Source organism: Oxyura jamaicensis, chromosome Z, assembly GCF_011077185.1.
Source record: "Oxyura jamaicensis isolate SHBP4307 breed ruddy duck chromosome Z, BPBGC_Ojam_1.0, whole genome shotgun sequence".
NCBI classification, from domain to species: Eukaryota; Metazoa; Chordata; class Aves; order Anseriformes; family Anatidae; genus Oxyura; species Oxyura jamaicensis.
Genome location: NC_048926.1, coordinates 18754669 through 18781147, shown reverse-complemented (window position 1 = coordinate 18781147; position 26479 = coordinate 18754669). Strand labels below are relative to the sequence as shown.

Genomic DNA, 26479 nt, shown 5'->3' with positions numbered 1-26479 from the left:
GAAAAAATAAATTCTGCTGGAAATACTGAATTCTGTCTTTACATTTGCGCTTTGTTAGGGTAAGCTGAGAGGTGAAAGACTGTCAGCTCTGGCAAGAGCCATGCATTAAGAGCCAAAGGTTTTCTCCATAATACCACTGGCTCTTTGTTTGGCATCACCCCTACCTCATTGCACTGAAAAATCCAGCCTTCTGGATTATGTGGTAACTCTGTGGTGCAAACTGAAGTTTTCATTGCAGGAGGCTCGAGCAGCTGCAATCGTCTGGCTGATATCATCAAGCTCAAATCCAGGTCTCAAGCAATACAAGAGATTAACCCAGTGTTACCTTTAGGCATTGCCAAAGCTCAAGTAGTCAGGAAAATTCCCAGGAAGCTCCAAGTGGACATAACTGTGCGGTGAAGTCTGGGTGATTACGCATGGTCTGAGCACCTAGACCAAGGGATTAGTTTTCCAGTGCAAGACTTGATTTGAACAGAAATGGTCTTACTTTCAAAGGGCAAGGACAGATGATGGGGCTTCTGCCATGATGAGATAGAAAATTACCTTCTCCGTATCCAAGCTTGTTCTAACTTCATTGCTTTCTCTGTGGCCTAGCATTGTCTGTTCCATTTGCTTAGTGTTGTCACGGTCCAGAGTCTTCCTTTGAGTTTCTAGCAGTCTTCAAAAATCTGTCCTATAGGATTAGCTCTCAGTTTCATCTTGCTCTTGCCAGTCACACACAGCTGCATTTGCTTCTACAAATCAGTTTTTCTTGTTCTGTCTGGGTCAATATATGCCTGGAAGCCAGTTAATATATTAAATCCTGTAGTTCAAATGATCTGTGCAGCAAAAATGATCATTCAGGATTCAAATGTTTCATCATTTAGACAGAGGAGTTTAGAAAAGGCATTTTATGTAACTTTTTTTTTTTTTTTCTTAATAAGTTCAAACTTTCAGGCTCCACATACAAGAAATATACAAAGATAATGACATTTGGTTGCAATGCAAAAGGCTTTGTCAGCTTGACAGTTTGCTTACCCAACCTGCAGATTGCTCCCTTTTCCACCAGGCTTCTGCACAAAGGTTGGCTTTTGATTACTTGATCACGTCACTTTTTCCGTAAGGTATCAGCTTGAGAATGCGAAGGTTGCAGTGGTGATCAGTTTTCTATCATTACTCAGACTTGGTATCTCCTAGCTTTGGCTGCTGGACTTCGGGCAATTGTTAATTAACATGCAAGAACGTGCAGTCATCCCTAAGGTTGTTTGAAACTCCTTTGTGGCCCTCATTTATGAATGCCCCTCCAACCTGGCACAGCAGAGAAACAGAGAGGCAGCGAGAGTGTAAGTGAACGCTGGAGCTGCTACGGGTGGGAGAGGCATCCCAGAGGATTTGTGACACCCTGGTCCTTGAGATGCAGTTTGTGTTCTGGGAACTCCCAGAGCCTCCCGTGTACGGTCAGACTACGGCTGCAGTTGCCATGTGCTGCGGTGACACGGGGAGGTGGGTAACCTCTGGAAAGCCTGTTTTTGCCTCTCATGACATTTTACTTCCTCACAGAAAGTAAAATGTGAACGATATGCAAAGCATCAACTTGTTTGTTTTAGCTCCTCGTACCGTGCTTGGCGGGGGGGTACAGTGTAAGCTTTTCCCTCTGAGCTGGTATTCAGTGAGGACGCAGCCACGATCACTGTATTTAATTTCTTCTGCAGTTGAGGACGCCGTTAAGCTTTCCTTGGAAAGGAACAGGACTCCGTTTGCCAGATCCTCACTACCTCTCACTGCTGTAATTTCAGATGCTGGAACCAGGGCTACGTAACTGTTGCTCTGCAGTATGTACTTCCAAACACCAACGGATCTGAGGGGGGCAGGGAGGGTCTTTTTCTGTTTTTGAACTTACCTAATTGTGGCTTTTCCCATACACCTCATTTTTGTAATCCTGAAGTGGATTAAACAGCCCACATGAAAAATGCAGCTTTATATAAAACATTTTTCGGTCCCTTCTTAGTATGTTTATATTGCAGCTTGGCTAAAGCTTATTGAATTATTTCCAATAACCCAAAGACTGTTTAAAAAACTGCTGTCCATGTGTTTCTTTTCATCATTGTTTGAATGGTCTTTTTTCAGATCCACAGACCTTGTTCACTTCTGACATTTCATTAAACTGTTAGAGGAAGTTGAGATTAGTCAGGTCATTTCAAATCAACACAACAGAGTCATTCAGCTGCAATATGAGGGGAGAAGAAATGCCTACACATTTGAGTTCCAGGCTAGATACTAAATGCCACACAAAACAGAGACATTGTCCCTGCTTCCCAGCAAGCTCCATCTCTTAGAGTAAAATGAGTCTGTATTACAAAATTTCCATGGGGGTTCAAATTACAGGACAGCTACAGGAGCTGAGAGGAAGCTGTTTTGCACTGAAACTTGTTTTGTTTTTTGATCTCTTCAGTGAATATCTGGTTGTCTGCATACAGATGTGCAATAAGAGCCTAGATGCACATTGTCAGGGTGACATAAGCAAGCTCAGGGAGGTGCCTCCACCTTCCACTGTAAGAGTTCAAGCATTCAGGGCTGGTACAGGGTGGCTGAGGTTTGAAGATGATTTCTGCTACTTTGTGCAGGCACTGTGCGTCTGGGATTTGGCAGAGGTGTTCACGGGACAACTCCTCGTCCTGGAGTGCAATACTCTTTACCAGCTGAATGCTGAATCTCGCTTATCCTGTCTGCTGTCCTTTAGCTGGAGAGGCAGAAGTTGCATCACTGATTTCCTCCTCTATTATGGAAATATGGCTGCTATTTATGGGTGCAGCCCGATTAACAACAGTGGGCAAAAGATCAGATCCTGCCCCTCTGAAAGTTACCGTGAGCCATTTACTGTTGCTCAGGAAACTGCTGTCTTCTTCCTGAAACTAATGTTATTGAGCCCTTGAAATTACATCTTTATGGTTCCAGCAAATTCCTAACTAGTTTTTCAGTCATGTTTCAAGTTTAAGCGTTATCTTGTCTCCACTTGATAAGTGAGGAGAGTGAGAAATTGAAGGGTAAGCTCTGTTAGCCAAACTCGAGTTGTGATTTCTTCTCTGAAATATTAGCTAGGATACTGAAGATGTAAAAAAAATGCTATTCTTAATACTGGGGGAGGGTATTTTTTTAATTCTGTTTTATTATTTTTATTTTTATTTCTTTTTTTAAAAAAAATATTGAATTAATTGAATTGAACTATTTGTTCAGTTACCAGTTGAACTAGTTGAAGTTTGGCCTGAAATAATATTAATCTATGAAAAGTGAGTTGCAACTGTGTGTACTTTTCCTGCTCCAACAGAGGAAGGCAAGTTTAGTTAAAGGCAGGAGAAGACAGTCTTTGCACTTCGAGTGCCCTTGTTTATACCACAGACAAGCTCTTCCTTTCTGCAGGCAGGCAGTTACCTCATCACAGCATTTGCTGTAAAGGATGGGCCAGATCACCGGAAATAAACTCTTACCTACAAGGCGCACAGTTTTTCATGTCCTTCCTGTACGTTTTCGTAGATAGCTCAGGTGCCCCAGTGAGCCCCTTTCAGTCAGGTTTGTTCACCTGATTTGCACCTTGGCAATAAATTGCCATTTAGTGGCATCAGAGGAGAATGTATGTGACCACAGGCTCCCACACCTTCCCTGGGAGTTTATGAGACTGTCCCAGTTCTTTCCACAGTGAAATCTGCCCTCGATCCCCATCCGCTCTGGCATGTCTATACTCACCTCCTAAGCCAAAATGCAAGAAAAATTCAGCCGTTGAGTAAACTTGTTAAAAACCTGGCTTCTATGGTTTTATTGTGAAGGCAGTGTACCGTTTTCTTTAGCACATGACTGAGTCTTTTACCTTCATCCCGTCTGTTTATACAGAGAAAATCAGGCCATTGGACAGCAGAATGTTTTAATATTGCATGTACTTCACAGTGCACCCTGACTAAAGCAGGTCTCTAAAAAATTAATCTGATAAAATGGTCTTCTGTGCTGAATCAGGAACAGAAACATGTCAACCCCACTTTATACAGTATGTGAAACGTCTGGAAAAAATTCACTGAAAAGTAAGCTCCATAAGAAAGTCAACTACAAAAGAGGAGCTTTAGAAGTCATCAAAATGCACATAAACAAAATTTTCTGGCAAAGACAGCCTAGACCTCTGACTTATTTGGGCCTGCTGCCATCAATAAGAATATTTCCCTTTGCTTTCAATGGGCACAGATTCAGGTCTGGAGAAATTGCTCTTGAAAAGATTCTGGCAGTGACAGGAAGATTCCATCAGGAACAGCAGGACTCGGCTTTCCATGCAAGGAGCTGGGTGTACTTCAGCAGCTTTTATTCAGGTGCCGTCAGACCTGCAGCACAGTTTACGTGTTATATTGCAGAATGTAATATGACAGGATTACCTGTAATAAAACACTGGAAAGGTGAATACCAGACTGAAACACAAAACAAGCAGGAAGCAAAATCTGACATAATCTGATTTTTTTATGCCTTTTTTTTTTTTTTTTTTTTTTTTTCCTGTGCAATGATAACCCATACGTGAAGAACCATAATACCTTTAACCTACCCTCCACTGGCTATTTGGTCCCAGGATGTATCTTGCTTTTCTCTGAATCTTTGGGCAAAAATACATAAGGGCTCTGTGATTTGTGTATAGTTGCACTGTTGCTCCCCTCTGTGCTTGTTCAGTGTTAGTTATTTGTCAGCAGCATTTCTCCGTGGAGTATTTTATAGCACTTGAACCACATGGAAAGTATGCACCAAGCTGAACCCTCTAAATTTGGTGAATAATCCGTTGTGTGTACATGTTGTCATGTATTTCTGGGGACGAGAAGAACACTAAGGGTGCTCTGTCCTCTTCAATGACACTTGTAAGGAATGGTCCGAGACCTGCAAAAGATCCTCCCTTTTCAAAGTGTTGTGTGAATTTCCATGCAGTTCGCTGCCTTCATTACTGACTAGAGCCACAAACCTCAACCTAGCAGACAGCTGAAGAGGAGACTGTGAACTTTTCTGACCACATTTATTTTAAAATGTTAAGCTGAAGTATATATAAAGTCGGAGAAGACCCAGTTTTCTGGCTTGTATTTCTCTGTTGGCATCAGCACTTACCCATTGTACCATACTGCTTTTTAGAGCAGCTAATCCAGTTTTGCTTAACCTAACTGCAGACAGTCCCTGACGAGAGTTTGTCTATAGCTGATGAATAGGTGTGTAGTGCAGCAGGTACCAATTCCTCCACCGGTGACTGGGCTACACAGGAACCACTGAGTGTGCAACTCGAGTAGAAAAAAGCTCTTTTGGGGATCTGGAGGCCTAAGCACCCCCAGCCTGGTGTCGACCTCCTGAGAGAAGGCACAGCTGGGCAGGCCCCACACAAACAACACGTGTCCGTGTGCTGCTGCATGAAGTCCCGAAGCACACGTTGCCCCCTTTTGTCATGAAGTTTGGCCATGCAGGGCTGTGACCAGCTGCACCGTGCCTGCACCTCGACATCCAGCCTGCCGAGAGGATAAGCGTATGGCAGCGGCCCACCTGACAGCCTGGCGCACAGCAACAATAAAAGGCCACGCTTCTAGCTCTAAGGATTTGGATTTTATGTTATACACTAGCTATGATGATGTGAGCGAGCTCAAGAGGCATGTTTCCCTTTACTGGCAGTACAAGGGGAGGGAGCAGTGGTGGAGCTGCCGGGGTAAGGCAGGTACACGCAGCTGCAGCTGCCCCAGGCTATATCCAGCTCCCGGCCATTCGCAGCCCAGGGAGGTGCCCTGCAACTGGCACGTTTCATCACTGCCAAGCCTGGTGTAATTCTGTGGATGGCTGTGCTGTTCCTCGGGAGCTTTCCAAAGAGATAAAACATGTTGTGGTGTCTTTCTGTAGTACTCCAAGGCTGTAGAAGGGGTAATAGGAAATGGATGTAAAAATGGCATGTAATGGCAAAAAGCTACTTCAGGATGTGTGGAGTTCCACCCCCAAAATACTAAAGAGGTAGACAGAGTGTTGTGTGATTGCTTCCATCTGCTTACCATTCACAGGAGTGTTAGTAAGATGCTTCTGAGTTTCACCAAGCTCTCCCTTCAGCCAAATACTCAAAAGCAATCAGCCAGATATCCCAAAGAAAGACTACTCCATTGAGCCAGATTAGCACTATAAAGCTGTAAGTGAATGATCTCAGCCCAGGAGAGCTGAATGTCTTCAAATAACTGCACAAGTGAGGCAGTCAAACATGCAAACCCACCAGTGTGCTCGTGCAGCTGATGCAAGAGCCTATGTGGTCTAAATGTCACGTCTTCAACTGCAAACCTTGTGAAACAAAAGGCGTACATTATTTACAAAGCTGTAGGCAATATGGTGTGGAAAGTCATTCTTAACGCCTTATTTCTATGCTTTCAAATGTTTGCATCCTCAACCATATACATTTTTGTTTGCTAATATTAAATGAATCTCTCCTGGGGGAGAAAGATTCTGTGGCCAGGCCTTCCTCACGGCCCTAAGGTCAGCACAGTATTAAATGAACTGAAACAGTTTGAACTTCATGGATTCGTTTTCTGCTGCAAGGCAACTATTACAGAAATGGCATTTAAGAGTGTTCCTTTTTTGACTTTAAGAGTTTTGGAGTAGGCCTCCTTTTTCAGTTTCAAGATGACCAAATAGTTCCAGTAATTCCTGATCTCCCTGCCAGTTTATTATTAGTGCAATTGGCTACAAACCAGCTGACTGATGTCAGTCTCATAATAAGGAATGACAAAGCTAGACAAGGGTCTCATGAGAAATTGGAGGAGGAGGATCAAACACAATTGTAAATCCATATAAAAGACTACAAGGTCTCTGGCAAATGTTTTACTGCTTTTTATAGTGACACTTATTCAACAGGTTTTCTTTCTTTCCCTTTCTTGGGTGTGTGCATGTTGCATTGTTCTCTGGTGTTTTTTTTTTCTTTTTCTTTTTTTTTTTTTAAAAAAAATGTCATGTAATGGAGTACATGAATATTCTCAGTTAATGTGAGTACACAACACTTTATTTAATATGACTCATTAATATATTCCACAAGGTAAAGCATCCCTAATTATTTGCTGTGCTGCCAACCGCAGTCTTAGGTTTGTGTCTTGCTGTTACATAAATGAATCGTAATTGTGAAGAAAAAACATGTTTTCCAAAGCTGCAGCAGCATTTTTTCCAGCTATTGTATGCACTGGAATCTGTCTGCACACACCCAGAGATCTCCAGACATCAGGAAGGGTTATGGATCCTGTCAGCTGCAGAACCAGAAACTATATGGTAGCATCAGAGCCATCCGTGTGCTTCCTTCATCTTCCAGTAGCCCTGTTCTTGACTTATTTTTACAACTAAATGTTTTTAAGAGTAGTGTCATAAAATGGACGTTGGGAAGAAAAAAAAAAAAAAAGACAATTGCAAGATGTCTATCTGGATTATTTCAGAGAGCACCAAAGCAGATAATAAACTTCTTAGCACTAGGTTTAAAAAGATACCAGGTTCAGGATGCTGTTCATTACAATGTCTAATTTTTACTGCCCCACCATTCAGGACAGGTTCTTGGAAGGAGAGCTATATCCCCAAGAGCAAGATTTGTGGAAACCATCATTGCTCAAAAATGAATTGTGACCTAGCCAGCAAGACTGCTGTAGGGAAAGAAATGCTGTAGGAAGGGAGTTATTCACCTTACTCCGAGCTGCAGGGACATGGCATGTCATTCTTATTATAGCCAAGAAAAGCTGTTGTGTTTGCCATATTTACTTCTAGAGTCCATCTGAGGATCCAGCTGTACTTATCTGAGCTGTCTCTGGGATCCAGTAGAGCATAATGGCAAATCAGTACATCTCTACAAAAGACATCTGGACTTCAGCATTCAAAACAGTGTTTTGACGAAAACTTGAGTCTCAACAATTGTTTTCCTCTCATTTTCCACTGCCTGAACTGTATCTTTACTGTCATCTGTACTACTCTGCTGGTGATAAAAAGTTTCCAGCCCTCAGGCCATGTGAATATGTAAAGCATTCCAGCAAATTCGAATACCAACTTGCCTCAGTGCAAATCTACAAAGGTGGTTTTCCAGCACACATTAGGCAACACCTAACTGTGAAAAATTCACTCTATTTCAGCAGACAAGTAACATACTCTGGGAAAAAATCAAACGTGACTCCTTAAGACCAGACTATCAATTTAATTAAATTGCCTTCAGGATATAATTTCTTATTTCCAGATTTCCAGGTGGTATAAAGCAGACAGATTTACAGAGGGCAGAAGTTTTACAAGGAAGGTACATAGAGCCTCAGGATCACTTTCGTTCAAGGAAACTACCAGTACATTAACAGGAAAGAAAAAGGAAGGAAAGAGGAAAAAAAGAAGGGGGAGGGGAGAAGGGGAAAGGGGAAAGGGGATAGGGGAATGGGGGAAGGGGGAAAGAGGAATGGAAGGGAAGGGAAGGGAAGGGAAGGGAAGGGAAGGGAAGGGAAGGGAAGGGAAAGGTTACTATTCTTTCTTCATATCTGTGATGGCATCTAATACATAGAGAAAGGCTCATATTTTGGACTGTTGTCTGATGTCTTTGTGCACTTTCAACAGATTTGGATATGATTGTTTCAGCTCAAGCTCAATGCTGCTAATACTTTATTAGTGACCCATCTTCTACTTCATTTTCAAGCTGTACTGAACTTCTCACAGACAGGTCAATAATTCCCAGAGGCTGAAATGCCGCTCTCTTATTAGCAGTAAAACTCAGTATCGAAAGAAGAGGGAAACAGAGAAATTCCCATGGAAGACTATTCCAGGGTTTGTGGAGTAAGCAAGTTCCCTTGCTCCTGGCATCTCGAAATCCCTTTGTGTCTGTATGGGTAAGGCCAGTGCCAATACTTTTAATTTTCTCTAGTCTACCATCCTTCCACCACGCCCCATGGTTCCCTGTGCCTCCAAGGTCTGGTCAAACTGTGTGAGGAGGATCTGATCCACGGGAAAGATCACGTAGCATTAGGACATAATACCTTTGCATCGGGTACTTAAAAAAAGGAGAAAACATTCATAGAGTAATTCCCCCTCCCAGCTTCCTGTTCTCCTTACATAACTTAAGAGTCCAGCTCCCCAGAACAATGCTAAATGTTAACGCAAGTGACAATTACCATAACCAACTGGACGGGCACAGCAATGCTGAAGGTAGCTACCCATCTCTGTACGCGGTCATCGGGTTAGAGATGAATTAGACTCCACCATCTGCAAGTCGATGCTAATGACTAACAAGGAATTAGGACATTAGTTTTACATCTATTCGTACCAACAGAAGCTCCAGCAGCACAGTGGTCGCCTAACTGAACTGGGGCATTGGTTCAATACTGACTCAGAGGGAAGCATGCCAGCAGCACCACTGAATGTGCATTACATATAATATAGTAGGAAATTTGGACAGCAACTCGTTATAAGACTGTTTTGGAAATGCATGAGTCACCATGTTTCTGGAATCCAAACCTTTCTCAGCATGTTTTTGTTGTAGATATTCTCTCATGCCTTTAGAGAAAGCCTGAAGGACCGACACTGAGTTAGTTTACCCAGGATCTTCATATAGGAATATTGTAATCTGTCTGTGTCATCTCTCTTCCTGTTTCCATAAAAACAGAATGCAATCTACAGTTTTCTTCCACTGTGAAATATTATTCAGAATGCTTTTGTAATTGACACTAATCTCCTTCTTTAGAGTAATCCACTGAGCCTTTCACCTCGGCTCTTGTCTTCTGTGATTGTTTTCAGATGAGGCTCCTCCACTTTTTCCAACTACCATGCATACAGCATTCCTTCACCCTCTTATTCCTAAACGTTTCTTACAAGACCAAACACTAACAACACTGATAAAATCACATACGTGCTCTTCATTAACTGAACATGCCAGGGGATGCCTCTGCATTTCCTTTGCTTTCTTTCTCCTCCTGCTGACAGCTTTGTTATGGTCTCCAGAGTTGCACCCCCAGCTCCACAGGCTGAGGATCTATGTAGTTTTGAGCTGCACTGATGGCAGAAGGTTGCTCCAACATGATAATTTCTCTACAGCACCCTGGCTTTTTTTTTTCTACTACCCACCCTAAAATCTAGCTCTGAACTGAATCACAATTAAAATAGTTTTATTTAATCTGATAAATGCAGGTATGTGTGCACACATGTTTTATGAGATTCAAATACAGATGTGTTCCAAATGTTCAAGCTACAAGAAAAATCAACAGCGTGTTTCGGCTAGAGGCAGGCTACAGAGGGAGGTGAGGCTTCCCACATTGCGAGGAATTGCATGTGTCAGTTTGAGCACTTCAGCAAACAAGTCTCAGCAATGAATAAAATCAAAGAAATGAATTTGGGAAAGGTCAGAACTGAAGACTTAGAACTCTCTCAGGTATCTGTCGTGATTCATGTTCTTGAAGGCCTAGATTCCTATCAGACTTTTTGGGTGCTGTCACATAGGCGCATTGGTAATGTCTGTGTGACCAGTTGTGACCTGGCCCTGCAGGCAGCTGGAGTCACCCCTGGAGTCAGTGCTCAGCACCTACCTCAAACATCAGGACCAGGGAGATGCAAAAAGTAGGAGTTCTCCAGCCCCTGTCAGCCCTTGATCCTTGTCTAGCAGGAATAGCCAGAGCAGGGAAACCTCTCCCTTAAAAGAGAACCAGGAAGCAGGTGGATTATGCACTGCCCACCTTTGGCAGTAAAAGCACTCAGCTGGGAGGTGGGAAAGGGGAAGCTGAATTCCCCCTTCTTTTCTGTAACAACTGGAGGAGCAAACTTTTAGCAAAAGCTACAATCTCTCAGAGATTTTCTTAGGCAGCAGCCTTGCAGAACCACTTCTTTCAATTATTGTAAAATATGATTAAGCCAAGCAGATTCTTTACCACATCGAGCTGATCTCTCATTTATAAACAGGTCTTAATTCATTTTAATTTTATAAATCTAGTTAATCTTTTAAAGCAAGGATAGCACAGGAAGCTTGATAGAAAACAAGCCATACTATGGGCACACTTAGCAGACGTAATCCTACAGCTGCCTTGCATCACACACACATCACTTCAGCAGAGTCTAACGTGTTTTGTAGGTGTGCATTTATCTGGCCATACCGTGTCCCCTCCCACTTTCACATAGAGCTTTCCTTTTAGCTTTTATTCCAGAAGCAGAATAACAGTGGTGAAATGCCGCTGCATTTGTTTGCTCTATTGATCTGTGGTTGGCAGGGTCTTTTAAGATTTCAGGTGGCTGGGCACTAAAAAAGAGGTTCAGTCCTGGGTACTTTTGCCAACCTGTTGCAGCCGCTCCAATATATGTTTATTTACCACACGCTTCGTGGGCTCTTAAGCAAAACAAAGGCTAGGTTCGTAACAAATGACTGCAGCACCTACCCTCTTGCCAAGTGCTGAGTCTGAGATGGGATACTCCCCAGAGGCCTATTTTTAGCAACAGTGTGGCCTTTTTATGCCTTTTAATTGCTTCAGTCATACGAAGTACACACACAGCAAGCCAGATTTTGCCCTATTGATTTGGGTAAAAGACAAGCAGGCTGTCCTGCTTTTACTTTTTTTTCCAGACAGCCAGTACTGCACAAGATAGCCACCACACTGGCTTATGCTTGCATGGATCTGCATCATTTATGTGTTCTGTAAGAAGCTGTTTACAGGAGCTGATGTGCCTCAGTGGATCTTATCTGAAATAATTTGAACTTACATCCAAAATCTGGCAGTTGTGACCTTACTAAGTATGACTGAAAAAAACTCCTATCTAAGCCCAATAACAGATTATTACTGGTGAATTTTATAATAATAACAATTGTGTTAGAGAAAGGAACAAAGTAAATCTGTGCCATAAACCCATACCCGTGGCAGCGGTATCTGAGCCTTGTCATTTCTGTGGTTTGCCTTCACAATATCCACCTGCAGCACAGCAGCGTTACCATCCCCCCTGACCGGAGGGAGCAGAGGCGTGTGGTGTACGTAGGCTCACGGCTTGTCCTCCTGCTCCGGCCCCAGCTCCTTGAAAGCCCATATCACCTGTTTGTTGACTCACACTCTGGCGCAAGCCAGTGTGTGCACCAGGAAGGGAAACTTGAACACACTGAAAAGCCTTTTGGGCTTGCAAATGAACCTCTCCCTCTTAGACACCACCACTTCCAGCCCGTGGCATTACACATGTCCTCATCCTGACATGGCCAAAAGACCATAGCTATAGCTGGTGAGACATAAGCAATTCAGCCAGGGCTCCCTAGAAATCTTGGGGAGTGCTGACACTTTAACAACTACACTCATCTTCCTCACTTCGGGCTAATACAAAGCACAGCGAAGACCCAAATTATCCACTACTCTTGAGTAATGAGGTAGATAGACTGGGGGCATCATCCCATCTTTTTTTTTTTTTTTTTTTTTTTTTTCACAACATTTGTAGGTATGAATTTATTTAGTAAAACATTTCTGTTCCCTTCTGAACACATTCAAAGGCTGAAAAGTTAAAATAACATCGAGTGGTTTGAGTGCAGTGTACCACACATTGTTTCTATCATGTGAGAGTTGCTTAACTGCAGTGCAGTTCAGCAGCACAATTTATTACAAACCTTGGAAGTCATTTCAGGAGCCCAAGGACCTCGTGGACCTTGGACCAAGTTTCAGCAGACTGCTCCGATGTGCAGTCACAAGGCAGATGTCTGGAAACGTGTTCTTGCACATTTATCTGCTAATGCAAATGTCCCAATGCTAGTATTAACACTCGAGAGCATTATGTGGATTTGAAACAATCCCTGGAAGAGTTGGGTCCCATAAAAGTTATTCTGACAGAAATAATCCTTCTCCTCACTTTTGCCAAGTGCTTGCTCTGACTGCGGGAGCCAGAGCACATCAAGCAAGACTCCTGCCTGCTTCCAGTGCTTCTGGTGCTCCAGACACTCCAGCATCCCTGCCCAGTGCTGACTTCACTCTTATTTTCACAGCTATTATTCTCATTGGGAAAGAAGCACAACGTCGAGGGGAAAGATAAATCAGGAGATAAGAAGATATTTGTACACTTTCATCTGCGCAGATTACTCATACAGGACAGGTTCATTCCTTGTGTCTCCCAGGATGAGTGCCTCTAGGAGAACAGCAGCAAAATTAAGGCTCTTTGTGCTGCTGTGGAAAATAATACTTCCTTTCTCTCACCCTGCTCTGTGAGGTCTTTGAGGCAATGGCTGCGAGTGTGCACAGCACACAGCACAATTGGCTCCAATCTCACTGGGGCCTCTCGGTATTAGTGCAATAAAAGTAAATACCAAGCGGTCAGGGCTTAATTATAATCTGGACATTCTGTACTCTGGCAATTGATTACAGGAGCCATCGGCTTGTACCTCAGGGCACTGAATCCACTGCTGGCAGAGGGATGAATCCATGTAAAGGGACAAGACAGCAAAGTGAAATCCCACGTTTCCTGCCCTGCGTGTAGGACGCAAACGAAGAGGAAGTGATTTCAGTAACTGAGCTCTTTGCATGTGGGAAAAACTCCAGCTGTGGCTTTTTGTGTTGAACTCTGACGACTATTTCAAGGAGTTAAGTACTATTTTATAGAAGATGGAGAGGCAAAAGCTTTCATTAGATAATGATTGCATTAAGACCCAAATCCACACATAATTCTTTGAAGAGGAATACTAAATAATAAATGTTACAATTATCTGTTGATTTATTCTCCCCTACCCTTAATTTTGTTTTGAGCAGGAACTGCTCCTGATTACGTTCTGTGAAGAATAATTCAGAGATGCAAGAAAAAAAACATGTTCAGCAATTGATACTGAAGTGGGTTTCTTTTTGCTTTACTTGATTCTGCCAGACTGAGGTTTTTGGTGACATTTTGCCTATTGTTATTTCACTTTCAAAGTCCCCTTGTAATTTATTCTTGTAGTTGCAATTATTAATGTTTGCTAGGCTATTGTAATTGCATTATGTTAGTGCAGGGAGATGTGCCCAACGCTGATTTTTATTAAATGTATTTATAATGTCTTAAGCAAACAACAACAATGAAATCTTATGAACTAATGAATAAATTCCTTTGGTTCTATAAGACTAGGAAAAAAAAAAAAAAAAAAAAAAAAAAAACATACACAGATTTGTGGATCTCAAAGAAAAACAACACTGACAACTGTAACAGCACAATACCATTACTAGAAATGTTGCAAAAGGCCCCCTACAGACATATTTCCAGAGCCATTCTGGTTATATTAACTTTGTCTTAGTTCTGGAGTGTAGTTTTGCATGACTGAGTTACGAGCATTGCGGTAACATCTGCAGGCACAATTTGTCGTGTTGGGTAACGCACATAGTCAGGGACCACGGCTGTTTGGAAGGCTTTCCAACACAAATAAGCAGGACGTGTAGAACTGGAGGGGCAGCAGTCAGGCTGATCACCCACCTAGCAGGAGTAAAACAACTAGGCCAGGAAAAAAGCTCAGCTCTACTCCTCCCTGCATTTGTCTACTTTTGTCTGTTCTGTGCTGTTCCAAGCCATTTCAGAGTGGTAAGGGACTGGGGTTACTGCCTGTTTAACATAGAGGGTAAAAGACGTGGGTCTGTTGTGGCCAAGCAGGGGTGAGCAGCGGGAGCAGACACTTTAGCGGGTGCACTCAAAATGCACAGCTTTGTTCAGCCAGTGAAGCACGTGCAGATGTACCTGAAAGAGGTATAATGACACACATTTTCCTTTGAGATTATTTTCTTGTTTCTGTTGAAGTGGATACATGGATCATAGAATCACAGAATCACATAATCATTTGGGTTGGAAGGGACCTTAATGACCACCCAGTTCCACCCCCCTGCCATGGGCAGGGACCGCTCCCACCAGCCCAGGTTGCCCAAAGCCCCATCCAGCCTGGCCTTGAGCACCTCCAGGGATGGGGCATCCACATCCATATATATATGGAACCAGCCACAGGAGGCTGAGGCTTGAAGCTTTAGGTGTGTCATGGGTCAAAACTGCATGCTCTTGATACATCATTGGAAAATTCTTTACCATACAACTGGTGTATCCTGTTGAAGTTCGTCTCTTGAAATTTCTACGGCTGCTAGAGGTAACTCTGCTGCGGTTGCTGGTTTAACTGCAAAGCATGACCAAGAAGGGAAGAATAATCTAAAGATCTTTTTAATAAATATATTTATTTTTCTCAGCCATGGACATTTTGTGAGTGCCCTGGAGACTTCCTTCAGATTCTTTCCTTCAGAATCTATTATTGCTCCAGAGCAATATCTGTAATTGAAACAAATAATAAAATCCAACAAAGAGCAAACGGGGACCGTTAACCCTGAGGGCAATTAGTACAGCTTAGCTGATGTCCACAGAGCTAAATTTTGTTCCTCTCAAAATCAGCATGGCTGCATGCGAGCATGCTGTGGGGAACGGTCCCTGGCCTGTGCTAACCCCTGACCCAGGCCCACGAATTGTTTGGGAGAGTGCTACTTAGTCCTGAGTGATGCTGTTTGTGAGCTAACAAACAAAGAGTACGGACAATCGTGTGGCAGTACCTGTTTGGCATGTGCTGGCCCTGCTTAATGAACTTGTGCAAAGACACAGCCTGAAGTGTTTTTCTGGAGTATACTGTGTGATCTTCTGAGGCTGCATGGTACTTCCTATTAAATACATATAAACGAAGGGGTTTAATGAATTTTCATTCATTACATAAATATGAATATTAATTTCTTATTATTATGCTGCCTGGTGACATCTACTTGATTTGTTATTTCTGCAGCTAATCTTTAGAAACAACTTGTCTTTTCCACTATAGCAGGTCTCATCACTTTTGTAGAAATGCTCTTGTAACAATGATATAATACAGGGGGAGCAGAACACAGCAGGGATCTGAACTTGCCCGGGAGCGAGTGGAGCACCACAGGTGACGATCACAAGTCACTGGCCTGAGAACAGGAGTTTTTTGGTGATCAGAGAACACAGTTCAAGAGAGATGTGGGGGTGACGTGCCCAAACTACTTTCATCTGTATTTAAAGGAAAAAGAATTCAGGGAGAGAAGACAGGAAACTCCTCTTGCTCTGTTCATTAGGAATACAAAGGTTCTTTATTGCTCACTGCTCCCAGATTAAAAAACAAACATGAGACATGGGAGCAAAAGAAAGAAAACAACTAAATGACCAGACCAAACAAAAGGAGAGACGTGAAGCTAAGATGTGTTGGTGGTACCTAAATTCTGCTTTCTGAAGCTTTCTACACAAAAAATGTCAACTGACTTCAGAGATCCAAGTCTCAAAACTTGCTGTAGGACCACATTTAATTTCATGTGGGGGAAAATCCTGCAGCCTGGACAAATGGGATAAGAGAGTTCAGGAGAGCCATCTTGGCACACTTTCTTCCCCGACTCATTTCTCTAGGTCTTACTGCATGAGTGCGGTTTTGGCAGTTAAATTATAAATAATCACATAAAAGTATGTCAGCCTGACAGAACATTACAAACAAGCCTAAACTACTTCATCTCTACTAATTATTTGTACTGTGTTGTGCAGTGTTGCACTGGCTTAGAATATAACTAAAACCTGGCTCAGATCAAGTCCATCTGGCCCGATACCATGCAACGCCCTGGTAACTGCAACGCCAGGTAACTGCCCAGCAGCAGAGGTTTAGGGAAGAAGGTCAAGAAACAGCCCATGTGGGGCTTGTCCCCAGCATACCACTGTAAATGTGGGAAGTTAGCAGTTCTGGCACTTCCTAAGCTACCAAGATCCACTGCTTAGCAGTGGTTGTATCCTTTACAAACTTACCTCATGCCTTTTGTCCCCTTTGTAATTTCGTGCCCCACAGCAACCCGAGGCAATGAATTCCACCATATTCTCATGTTAAAAGGAGTCCTGTTGACACTTTATTTAGGTTCTCCCTACTTCTTTTCTGATACGGAATAGTGAATACTTGTCTTATTTTCACACATTTCATGATTTTATAGAACTGTACTTTGTAAGTCTTTTCCTCTCTCATCACTTCCTTCCCATGTTGAAAAAATCCTGTTTTACTTCTGATTCCCTTAAAATGATGGTATCGTGTCGACGTCCTAATACTCCCTTTTGCCTTCCTTTGAGCTTTCTCAGCTCCTACTACGTGCATCTTGATGTGGTATTGCCGGTATGCAGGAATGTGTCATGATGATACCGCACGGCTTGCTATCAGCCTGTCCTCATAGCTCCCGCCTGCTGGCTGACCTGGTGATCCCTCCGTTGGGCGCTGAGATGATGGCTTCCAAGAACCATCCACGATCATCCTCTGATCTCCTTCCTGAATGATAACAGCCCACTTAGAGCCATCGACTCCCACCCCAGACCAAGCTACAGAGAAACTAGCTCGGGAAAGTCCCATCGTTTACTAAGGTTACTGATCCATATGAATGTTAATTGCAGTTAAAGGTCCTGTTGTGCCGGCACTATTCAATTAGCATACAAGTACCACTACTGGCTAACGATAAACTTCCTGAGCTTAATCCTAGTATACACAAAACTTTTAAGGAGGATGGGCAAAATACTGAAGACTGTGATTTATAGAAGAACCAGATGAAAACACAGAAAAGAACAGGGCTTCAACCTGGTCTTAATGTTCTCTCAATTAAATAGAAAAAAAATATATAATTAGACAATAATAATAATAATAAAACACATACACAAAAACAAGTAACCTTACCAAACAAGAGGTAAGAAATTCAGATATTTAGGAGAGTCTAAATTCGAGAGAATAATACTCACATATTTAATAAAATGTCACTTCTGACTTTCATCTGTTGCCTTCGTTTTACTCAGGTCCCAGTTCAAAAATGCTCTTTAGCATAGATTTTGCCAAACATATACGGGTAGCTCTGATTTGACATCAGTGGTTTATGGTGGACTGAATGGTGGGCATCTAAAGGCCTTGCTGCTAGGGACAAGCATCTGCTACCCTGTATACTGATACTGCCACAGATACTTTATGTTAAAGGTGTTTTTTGTTTATTTGTTTGTTTGTTTGATTTAGTTACACAGAACATCCTCTGTGAGAAATCATTAGCAATGTATCTGAAGATGCAGAATCAGTAGCAGACCTGCAGATGCAGTTCTTACAGTGACACAACCCTGGCGTGACAAGGGGACTTTGCTAACCTGGGCAGTAATTCAGTCTGAAAGTGCTGAAAGTGTTGGTGTGCTTCCATAGCTGATACTTGTCCATATTCAAAGGCCCAGAAAAAGATTTCTGAACGCTAGCCACAGAGAGAGCTAACCTGGTCCCTTAAATTGTGGTCAGATGGGGATTTCCAAGACATCAGCAAGCCCGGTGGTGGGAATATGGTTGCGACAGCAAGGAACATATCCCTTGTGCAATGGAAAGTTTGGAGGGGAACCGTGTGACCAATTTCATTTCTGAACTCTGTCAGAAGATTGCAGAGATGCCTCTTCCCTCAGGCAAGCTGTCTCAAGGGTGAAACAGGGATGTAGAAACTACGAGACAATACAATGTGATTAATTTATCTTGCTTGGGAATGCTGTTCTGCTACAGCCCAATTTTCAGGTGTTTTTAAGTGACATAACTATCTTGCTTACAGTCTTCTGGGAAGTGTTCCATTTAAATCAGCCAGTGCAATCTCTTTGGTGTCTAATTTACTGCGTAGGGGTGTGGAGCAGGAGAGCCATTTGGTGTTTAACCTGAGCAAGATTAAGGTGATGCTTTGAGTTGAAGGAAGCAATTATGGCAATCACAATGTTTGCATTGTTTTGTCTATTTTTTCCCCTTTTCTTAACCATCTTGCAACTGTTGGAAACCTATCTAATGATTTCAGGAACAGCAGACCTTGTGAACAATACCCCTCCTTTGCAAGGAGAGGAGCAGATTGCATGCTTCCCTTCAGAAACAGTTCTCACAAAGATAAAACGGGTTTGCTGGTGCCACGCTGTTGTACAGCTTATCCTATTACTTTTTGTATTATAGGACAACACTGAGGTTTCTACCTCCATGAGACCATCCAGGAATACTTGCACAGGAGAGTGATATCTGCAAATAACACTACACTTGCATAAATCAAGGGTGGCCTTAATTTAGAGCTGCACATTTTGGTTTGTAGATAGCTTCCTTCTTGGATGTTGAGGTGAAATTGGGAAGTCCCTTATAGTCTGCTAATTAGAAGCTCTTTATATAGAGATGCTCTATAGGGAACTACTTATGTAACTTATTTGGAGAGCATGCTCGAACTGAAGGTACAGCACACTTAGTAAGACATTTCCATCCCAAGAGCTTGTTATCCTTATGGATCCACCAAACCTGTTATTCAGCCTTTAGGATGTAACACAAAGCGGACCTGTTGACAGAATTAGACGGTGGAATAGGTGAAAAAGTGCAGAAAAGGGAAGCTGCACCAAGCCCGGTGCTTGGAGCATGGGACCTGCCGCCCACCCCAGCTGCAGTTCCCAAAACAAAGCAGAACCTTGCCTGGTGGCAAGGTGAGTTTGTGCCCGAGAATGGTAACAACGCTGACAGAAACGGTGTGCGTTTTGTAGCAAGTTCTGTGAGGGAACTGGGGTTGTTCAGTCTGGAGAAGAGGAGGCTCAGGGGAGACCTTATTGCTCTCTACAACTACCTGAAGAAAAGGTGTGGGGAGCTGGGGGTTGGTCTCTTCTCACAGGTAACTAGCAATAAGACTAGAGGGAATGGCATCAAGTTGTGCGAAGGGAGGTTCAGGTTGGAAATGAGGAGACATTTCTTCTCAGAGCAGTCAGGCACTGGGACGGGTTGCCCAAGGAGGTGGTGGAGCCACCGTCCCTGGGGGTGTTCAAGGAGAGGTTGGACGTGGTGCTTAGGGACATGGTTTAGTGGGTGATACTGGTGGTAGAGGGATAGTTAGACCAGATGATCTTAGAGGTCTTTTCCAACCTGAATGATTCTATGACTCTAAAATAAAAACGTGTGCATTCAAGCTTTTTTATTTTTCCGTGCCGCTCACAGCATCTCTGGTCAGAAACGGGGAGGGAAGCCTGGCCCGGGGCTGGAGGCCCAGCTCTTCACTCCCAGGCGGCGCCGGCGTTTCCCTTCCCTCTCCTTTCCCCTTCCCTTCCCTTCTCCTTCCCGGGATCCCAACCCCGGGGCCGTCCCGTGGCGGCGCTGCCCGTCCCGCTGAGGTAGGCGGCCTGCCGGCGGCGCCATGCGGGGTGGGGCGTCACAGCGGCGGGCGGGGTCCGGGCCTCTCCCCGCCTCCCTCCCTCCGTTCCTCCCTCCCTCCCTCCCTCTCCCCGTCCGTCTGTCCGTGCGTGCCGTTCGTCCGTCCCCCTGCCCGCCTCCCTCCCTCCCTCCCTCCCTTAAAGCCGGTGGGGCCGTGTCAGTAGCGCAGTGCGGGAGGCGGTTGCCGGCGGGGGGCGGGCGCCATTTGCTCGGGCGCGGCTGAGGCGCTGCTGCCGCGGGCCCGCCCGCCTCCGCTGCGCTCCCGCCCCTCGGGCCCGGGCTGTCACCGCGTGAGGAGGAGCCGGAGCCGCCGGTGCCGCCGGTGCCGGTGCTGCCGCGGGGCGCCGCCAGCATGTTTGACAGGACGCGGCTGCCCTTCGTGGCGCTGGACGTGGTCTGCGTGGTGCTGGGTAGGTCGGCGGGCGGTGAGCCGCGGGGAGACCCGGGCCTGGCCGCGGGGGAGCGGAGGAGGGGGGCGAGGGCTCGCCGTGCCCCCCTAACCCCTCCCTGCTGCCTCCCCGCACGGCTCCGCGACCCCGCATGCACGGCCCCCGCAGCGGGGCTGCCCTTACTGCCCGCCTCCCCCTGCCTGCCTGTCGCTTCGCCTCCTCGCTCTTCCTCCTCCTCCTCCTCACTCCTCCTCCTCACTTCACCGCCACCCGCGGTCCCCGCTGCCCGCCGGGGGTGGCTGCAGCCCCTCACAGAGACCCCGCTGCCCTCTCCCCGGCTGCTGGGCTAGGTGCTGTGCCCGGGGGACCTCTCATCCTGTCACGGCGGGTGCAGCAGCACCCGAGCTTTGCCTCTCCCGGCCCCTGGGCTGCAGGTGCACCCCAGCGAGCCGCAGGGCCCCTCGCACCCACCTCGTGCCGGCCCTGAGGGACGCGCTGCCGGGCTGGAGGCTGTGCCCACACGGGCGGTGCTCCCCTCAAGCAGCCCGAGGGACAGCACCTGGCTCACGGCAGTCTTTTCTTGTCCTTTTTCCATCACTCCCTCCTAAAACTTCAGCCCGTAGTGAGAGCTGTCAGGTAGTGTTCCCTCCTGTGCAGTGCCACGGTGTAGGGGTGATGGGGGTAGTTACTGATCAGACGAGGGGCAGCTTGGCTTTGGGAAGCCAAAGCTCCTCCGGACCTCTGGGTGCTGAGAGCCAGGGAAGCATCTTCACTATCCATCAGTCTACTGCTTGGGGACTTCGGGAGTGTTACATGGTCTTGGTTTTTGGCAGCTTTCTTCTTAGTCAAACAAGTGCAGAGCTTCAGTGATTGATGGGTATGCTCTTGTCATGGGCCAGATCTGTTTGAACATCCTCCATCGAACATGACTGTCTGCCTTGGTTGGAGGCATCTCTGCTGTCAACATAGACATCTGAACAGTGTTCTAGCTTGCTTAGACTGGTGATAGGTTCTGGATGCTCAAATAGTGATGCTGCATGCCTGCAACTAAATGGCATTCAGTAACAAAAGCCATGGCTGGCAGACTGTTTTATTCGCCTTGCCTTACTTGCTTCTTACTGGTAGGGGAAAAATTGCAGCCAGTGCATCGTATGAAGCATCTTGACACCTGCAACACATTGAGTTACAGGTTTCAATGATACTCTGGTTGAGACAAAATACATAAACATAGGAAGAGGCTAGATACTAGAAAAAGGAACAAATTCTCATCTCTTCATCTTCTCCCTGGCTCCCACATGAGACATGACCGTAGAACATAGAACTTAAGCCTATGCATTTAGAGGGGAATCTGTTTTAATCTTCTTGATAGAAGAAAAACAATTCCTGTTGATTTGGTTTTTTATCTTAACTCGGCCTCCCCCCCTGCACGTGCACTTTTGATACCTGTTCAAGTGACCTAGGTAACTGCTCAGATAAAGTGCCTTTCACCTCACTTGATATCTAATATCTCTGCTAGAGAGACCATGAAACCTCTCAGATAAAACTTCTTTAACTGTGTTGTACTGAAAGTTTAAGGCTCTGTAGACCAGCTTTGGTTAGGGACTGAAGTCCCAGTCTTAGTGTGATCGCCCTTTCTCACATCAAAAGGGCTGCCAGTATGATGCTTGTGATCCCTGAAGTAACTCTTGATGCAGAGCAGTTTGGCTTGCTTTTTTTCTTCTCTTCCCTCTCCTGATCCTGCCACCTCCATAGTAAGTGAAGATGGCAAAAAAAGCCCCACACAATAAATTCCATTGTCTCAGCAGAGTTGGACAGAAAAAACAATAAGGCTACTTAGTATCACCTGGTGATAATTCAAGTTTTTGGTTGCCTGACTTGTAAGCTCCCTGCTATGAAAGTGGATGACTGACCGTGCACGTCTTTGTGACTTGCTTGTTCCTCCAACCATTCTTTGTGCAGAATCAACTCTGCCAATCTTGGAGTTTCCTGAAAGGGGAGGAGGAGAGACGGAGCTTTCTTGTGAGATTGTGTGTGTGTGGGGATTTTAAGTGCCTTTATTGAAAGGTCTAGCATTTGCTGAAGATCGAAGGAGGAAAGAGACAGAATTGCTAAGTTAAGGTCACTAAACAGGAGGTTGAACCAATGACTAATGTAGTGTCAAGCTATTAGACTCGGGTTTCAGGCAGTTAAACTGATCTACTCTTACCTGGCCTTTAAAGAAACTCCCTCCCTATCCACCTTTCTAACTGGTAAGGGAGAGAGAGTTCTGGGAAAGCACTCTTCAGTGTCCTAAGAAAAGAAACATGCTCTTTCTCTTATCAGAATGATAATTCCTTCCTACTAAGCATCAGAACACCAGATAATGTTAGGAAAAACAAACACACAAGCTGCAGATTTCTGCAGCGACTGTCACTAGGAGCAGAGCAGCGAGGCTGTGCCTGCGTGCTGCAGTGCCGGTGGGTGGGTGCTGCGTGGCTGCACTCAGGTCTGCAGCACCACAGGCAAAAGCTCCCATCTGCGTGGCCCAGTAGGCATCGGCCAACATCTTCTCCCTTCAGTAGAAAGCATGAGTGGCCTGGGCTGCAGGGTTTCTTTTTTCTGCATCCTGATGTTATTACTGGTCCCTCCTTACTTTACTGATGGAGAGACACCTCTTACAGCATGGCTCAGATGTCTGGGACTGTCATTGCATTTAAACAAATGTAAAATAGTTTTATATCAATACTAAGACTTGGATTATTTCTTATTGTTGATAAAGCTTTAATTTGTCATGTAGAAAAACAACAGCTCCTAAGAATAACTTACAGGCTTTGTCTGACGTCTTCATTAGGCATTATACATGTACACTCTGCTGTTCCTGCAGGTCTATTGTTTGGCTGCAGATCAGGCTCCTTCAGTAAGGCAAGTAAAAACAAAGCTGGGAAACACCTGGTTACATCCTAGAATGAGTGAAACAACTAAATAGCCTACCTTTAGACCAAATTCTCATTAAGACTAGGTCAGGGTGCATTTTAAAAAAAAGCTTTTTTTTTTTTTAAAAAAAAAACACTTCTAGATGAAATACTGCAGAACTGACTAGAGTAAGGAAAGCATTTTCTGTGAAGCAAGACCCTAGACAACTTGGTTCTGGTCTGTGCTTGTTGCAGTTCATGTCTAATTTGAATGCAAGGATGAGGTAAAACAGAACTTAAGATTTTCCCTGCCTTGTCAGTGATTGTACAGATCCTGTTTGTAAGGAGTGTGTTTGTCAGTGTGACTGCTTGGCATAATGCATCCATATGTGCATCCTAAAATTAAAAAAGTTGATTTTCTGTTTAAAAAAACAAAACAAAAAGTAGCCATCTACTCTTCTGCAATATGTTGGAAAAATAGTACAGGGTTACTTAGGTAGCTATGCTTTACAGCAGTTTTAAACTTGTTTGGTGTATATATAGGGACTTCTTTTCCTTTCTCTTTGCCTCTCCTACGCAGTGCTGGTTTCAGGATGCCAACCCAAAGCTTACCGCCTGCCCAGCTGTTCTTTTTGCAGTGGGACTGTCTGCTCCTTGGGTGGTAACAGTGCAAAAAGAAGGGGATCAGGAGGCTACTGGCAGTTTGGGTGGTGGCAGTCCTGGCACAAAGGTAGGTTCATGACATACATAATTCCCTTCAGTAAGGGAAGGGGAAGCTGTAGTTTTCCAAACAGAATAACATGAGAACTAAAACCAAGTACTAATTGCTTACATAACTATCTTGTTAAGGATACTGAATATTTAGACTACGTGAATGTGTTGTGGTGCAGAGCAGTATGCTAAAAGCAGACACTTGTAAAAGCCAATTCACTTGTCCTACAGAGTATGTGTTGTGGGGGAGTGAGACGGCCAGGCTGCTCCGTGCACCCTGTACCATGTTTTTGGTTTAGGTGCTGTTATTCCCATCTGACAGAGTTCGGTCTCTCTGTCAGTGAAGACAGCAGCCTGCATTATGGTAAGGGATTGCCGTTTGGCAAGGGAAGGCCTGCTCTGTGTGGGTTAGAACTTCCTGATTGCCCTCATTCAAGTAAGACATCCTCCCCTCTTCTGACTCATGGATACTTGTGTCACCATCCTTATTTTTCCACATCGTGTGGATGCTTAATCTCTTTTCTCTGGTGCACGAGTTTGTGGTTAAGCTGTAGCAGGTTCACATCAAAGCAACTTGCCTTCAGATGACACCGTCTACCAGGGACCACAAGGTGGTACTCCGTAGGTTGGCTCTAGGTTCCCCTAAAATATCTGTCACCTCAAACCCAGAAGGTCTTCCCTCTTACGCTGCTTTCTCGAACACGTGGGAGTGAATACTCCAGTTGTGACACTGCTCCCTTGTCCCCTCCCTGGAGCCCCAGGTTAGAGCCTGACTAGCTAATGAACTCTTCAAAGTCAGCAGTCAGGTTCTTGCTTCGCCTGGTGTTGCTCTTAAGTGTATCTTGTCCTCTGGCTAACCTCTGTTCACAAAAAGTTTTTGCAGTTGCCTTTTACAGCTCTGTGTAAATCCTGGTTCCCCATCTGCTATCTTGCCATGAACCAGATCGTGAACTCGGCACTACAGTCCTTGTTCTTGGCAGAAGAGAGGAAGATGCTTCTCAGCAGTGAGGCTCCTTACCGAATGCCTGAGTCCTGTTTTTTAGATTTTGAATAGACAGAAGAGCTCTTGCAGCATGCTGGTGTCTCCTGTTTAAGGGATGGGGAGGGAAGACGCGTTCTCTGTAGAAAATGAAATTTCTACAGCTAAATGACATAATTTAGCTCATCCCTTCTAGCTAAAGAGGTTCTGCCTCATCTTGTAGCTGCTCTGGTGCTAGCTAGAAAAAAGTGGCTGTGATCTTTGTCAGGGATTCATTGGTATGGGCTTCACTGCTGCTGTGTCTGCTCTTCGGTGGGAGGTCTTCTCTTTATCCCATATCCCCCCAGAGGAACACCCTCCTTCCTGGGGCCTCATTGCATAGGTCTCTCACAGTAGCTGTGAGATGTTTGTTTGCCATCCCTGGTATAGAAGAAAGGCCATAGCTTTTTGCTACGTGGTCTGTTTCCTAGGGAAGAAGGAAGCAGCAGCTCTTCTGAACAGGAGCTTTGCCCTAAGTGTAGAAGGGATTATATTACCAAATTCCAGCATTTCAGTTAGCATCTGCCTTTCTGTTCAAATAAGGTGGAATATCTTCCTCAGGTTAGTCTTGATGCATTTTTATCCCTTTGTAATTTGGTTCTTTTGTTGCTGATTACTGTTACAGTAAGCCCACAGTTGAGTCTTGGAATACTGAGTCACTAAAGCTTAACTGTAGGTGCAGCATTCCCTGCAACTGTAGTACTTAGGATAATGAAGAGATATGTTTCTAACTGTATCTGCCTTATTTTCAGGTGTCCAAAGGGTAATGAATTCAGCTTGCCACATGCTGAAAGGGCTATTTCGGCAGCTAGAGAGTGAAAGAATAGTTTCAGTCAGGAACTGTTCCCATTAAACACCCAAAATTGACTTTTCAAGTCAGCTTCTCCCATGTGTTTGTAACACTTCCCTGAGTCAGTGAAATCAAAGTCTTCAGTTCTGTTACATTAGGTGATTCTTTACTGCAGTGCTCGTGTCCAGTTAAAATATCCCTGCCCAGTGTGGTGGCTGGCTCGGGGGCTAATGAGATTCCTGGGAATGGAAGTACAACTATTAATTCCGCTTGTACACTTGCTTCCTATCTTTTCTTTAGTCCTAGTGACTAGGACTCCAGTGATCAGCCCTGGAAAATGAAATCTGACTGTTAACATGTAGATGCTAAGACCACTGATCAAATGGTGGTGATTCTTGCTAGACCTGGCAAGCTACCCCTGCTCTATTACATGGGCATAGGACGACTTTCTACACCAACATTAGTCATTGTACTTGCATGTCGAGCAGTGTTTAAAAGTTCTAGAGAATTTTGCATTCCCCTGAATCAGTA

At 44.5% G+C, this 26479-nt stretch overlaps 1 protein-coding gene and 2 long non-coding RNA genes across 4 annotated transcripts in view; 2 read left to right on the top strand and 1 right to left on the bottom strand.

The window, feature by feature from the left end:
* Window positions 1-3881: 3881 nt before the first annotated feature.
* On the bottom strand, window positions 3882-12000 carry LOC118156442. The gene is made up of 2 exons (XR_004746269.1): window positions 11844-12000; window positions 3882-4340 (listed from the first exon to the last, which is right to left on the bottom strand). It is a non-coding gene; the product is annotated as an uncharacterized LOC118156442 (long non-coding RNA).
* Window positions 4279-8198, top strand: LOC118156441. The gene is made up of 2 exons (XR_004746268.1): window positions 4279-4412; window positions 7537-8198. It is a non-coding gene; the product is annotated as an uncharacterized LOC118156441 (long non-coding RNA).
* An 8229-nt stretch (window positions 12001-20229) lies between the features above and the next one.
* Window positions 20230-26479, top strand: part of PLPP1 (phospholipid phosphatase 1) — a 60938-nt gene continuing 54688 nt past the window's right edge. For both annotated transcript variants that reach the window (XM_035309116.1, XM_035309115.1), the window contains exons 1-2: window positions 20230-20373; window positions 20406-20559. In XM_035309116.1, the coding sequence (XP_035165007.1) occupies window positions 20502-20559 (58 nt within the window). In that variant the 5' untranslated portion in view covers window positions 20230-20373; window positions 20406-20501. The remainder of the gene's footprint in view (window positions 20374-20405; window positions 20560-26479) is intronic.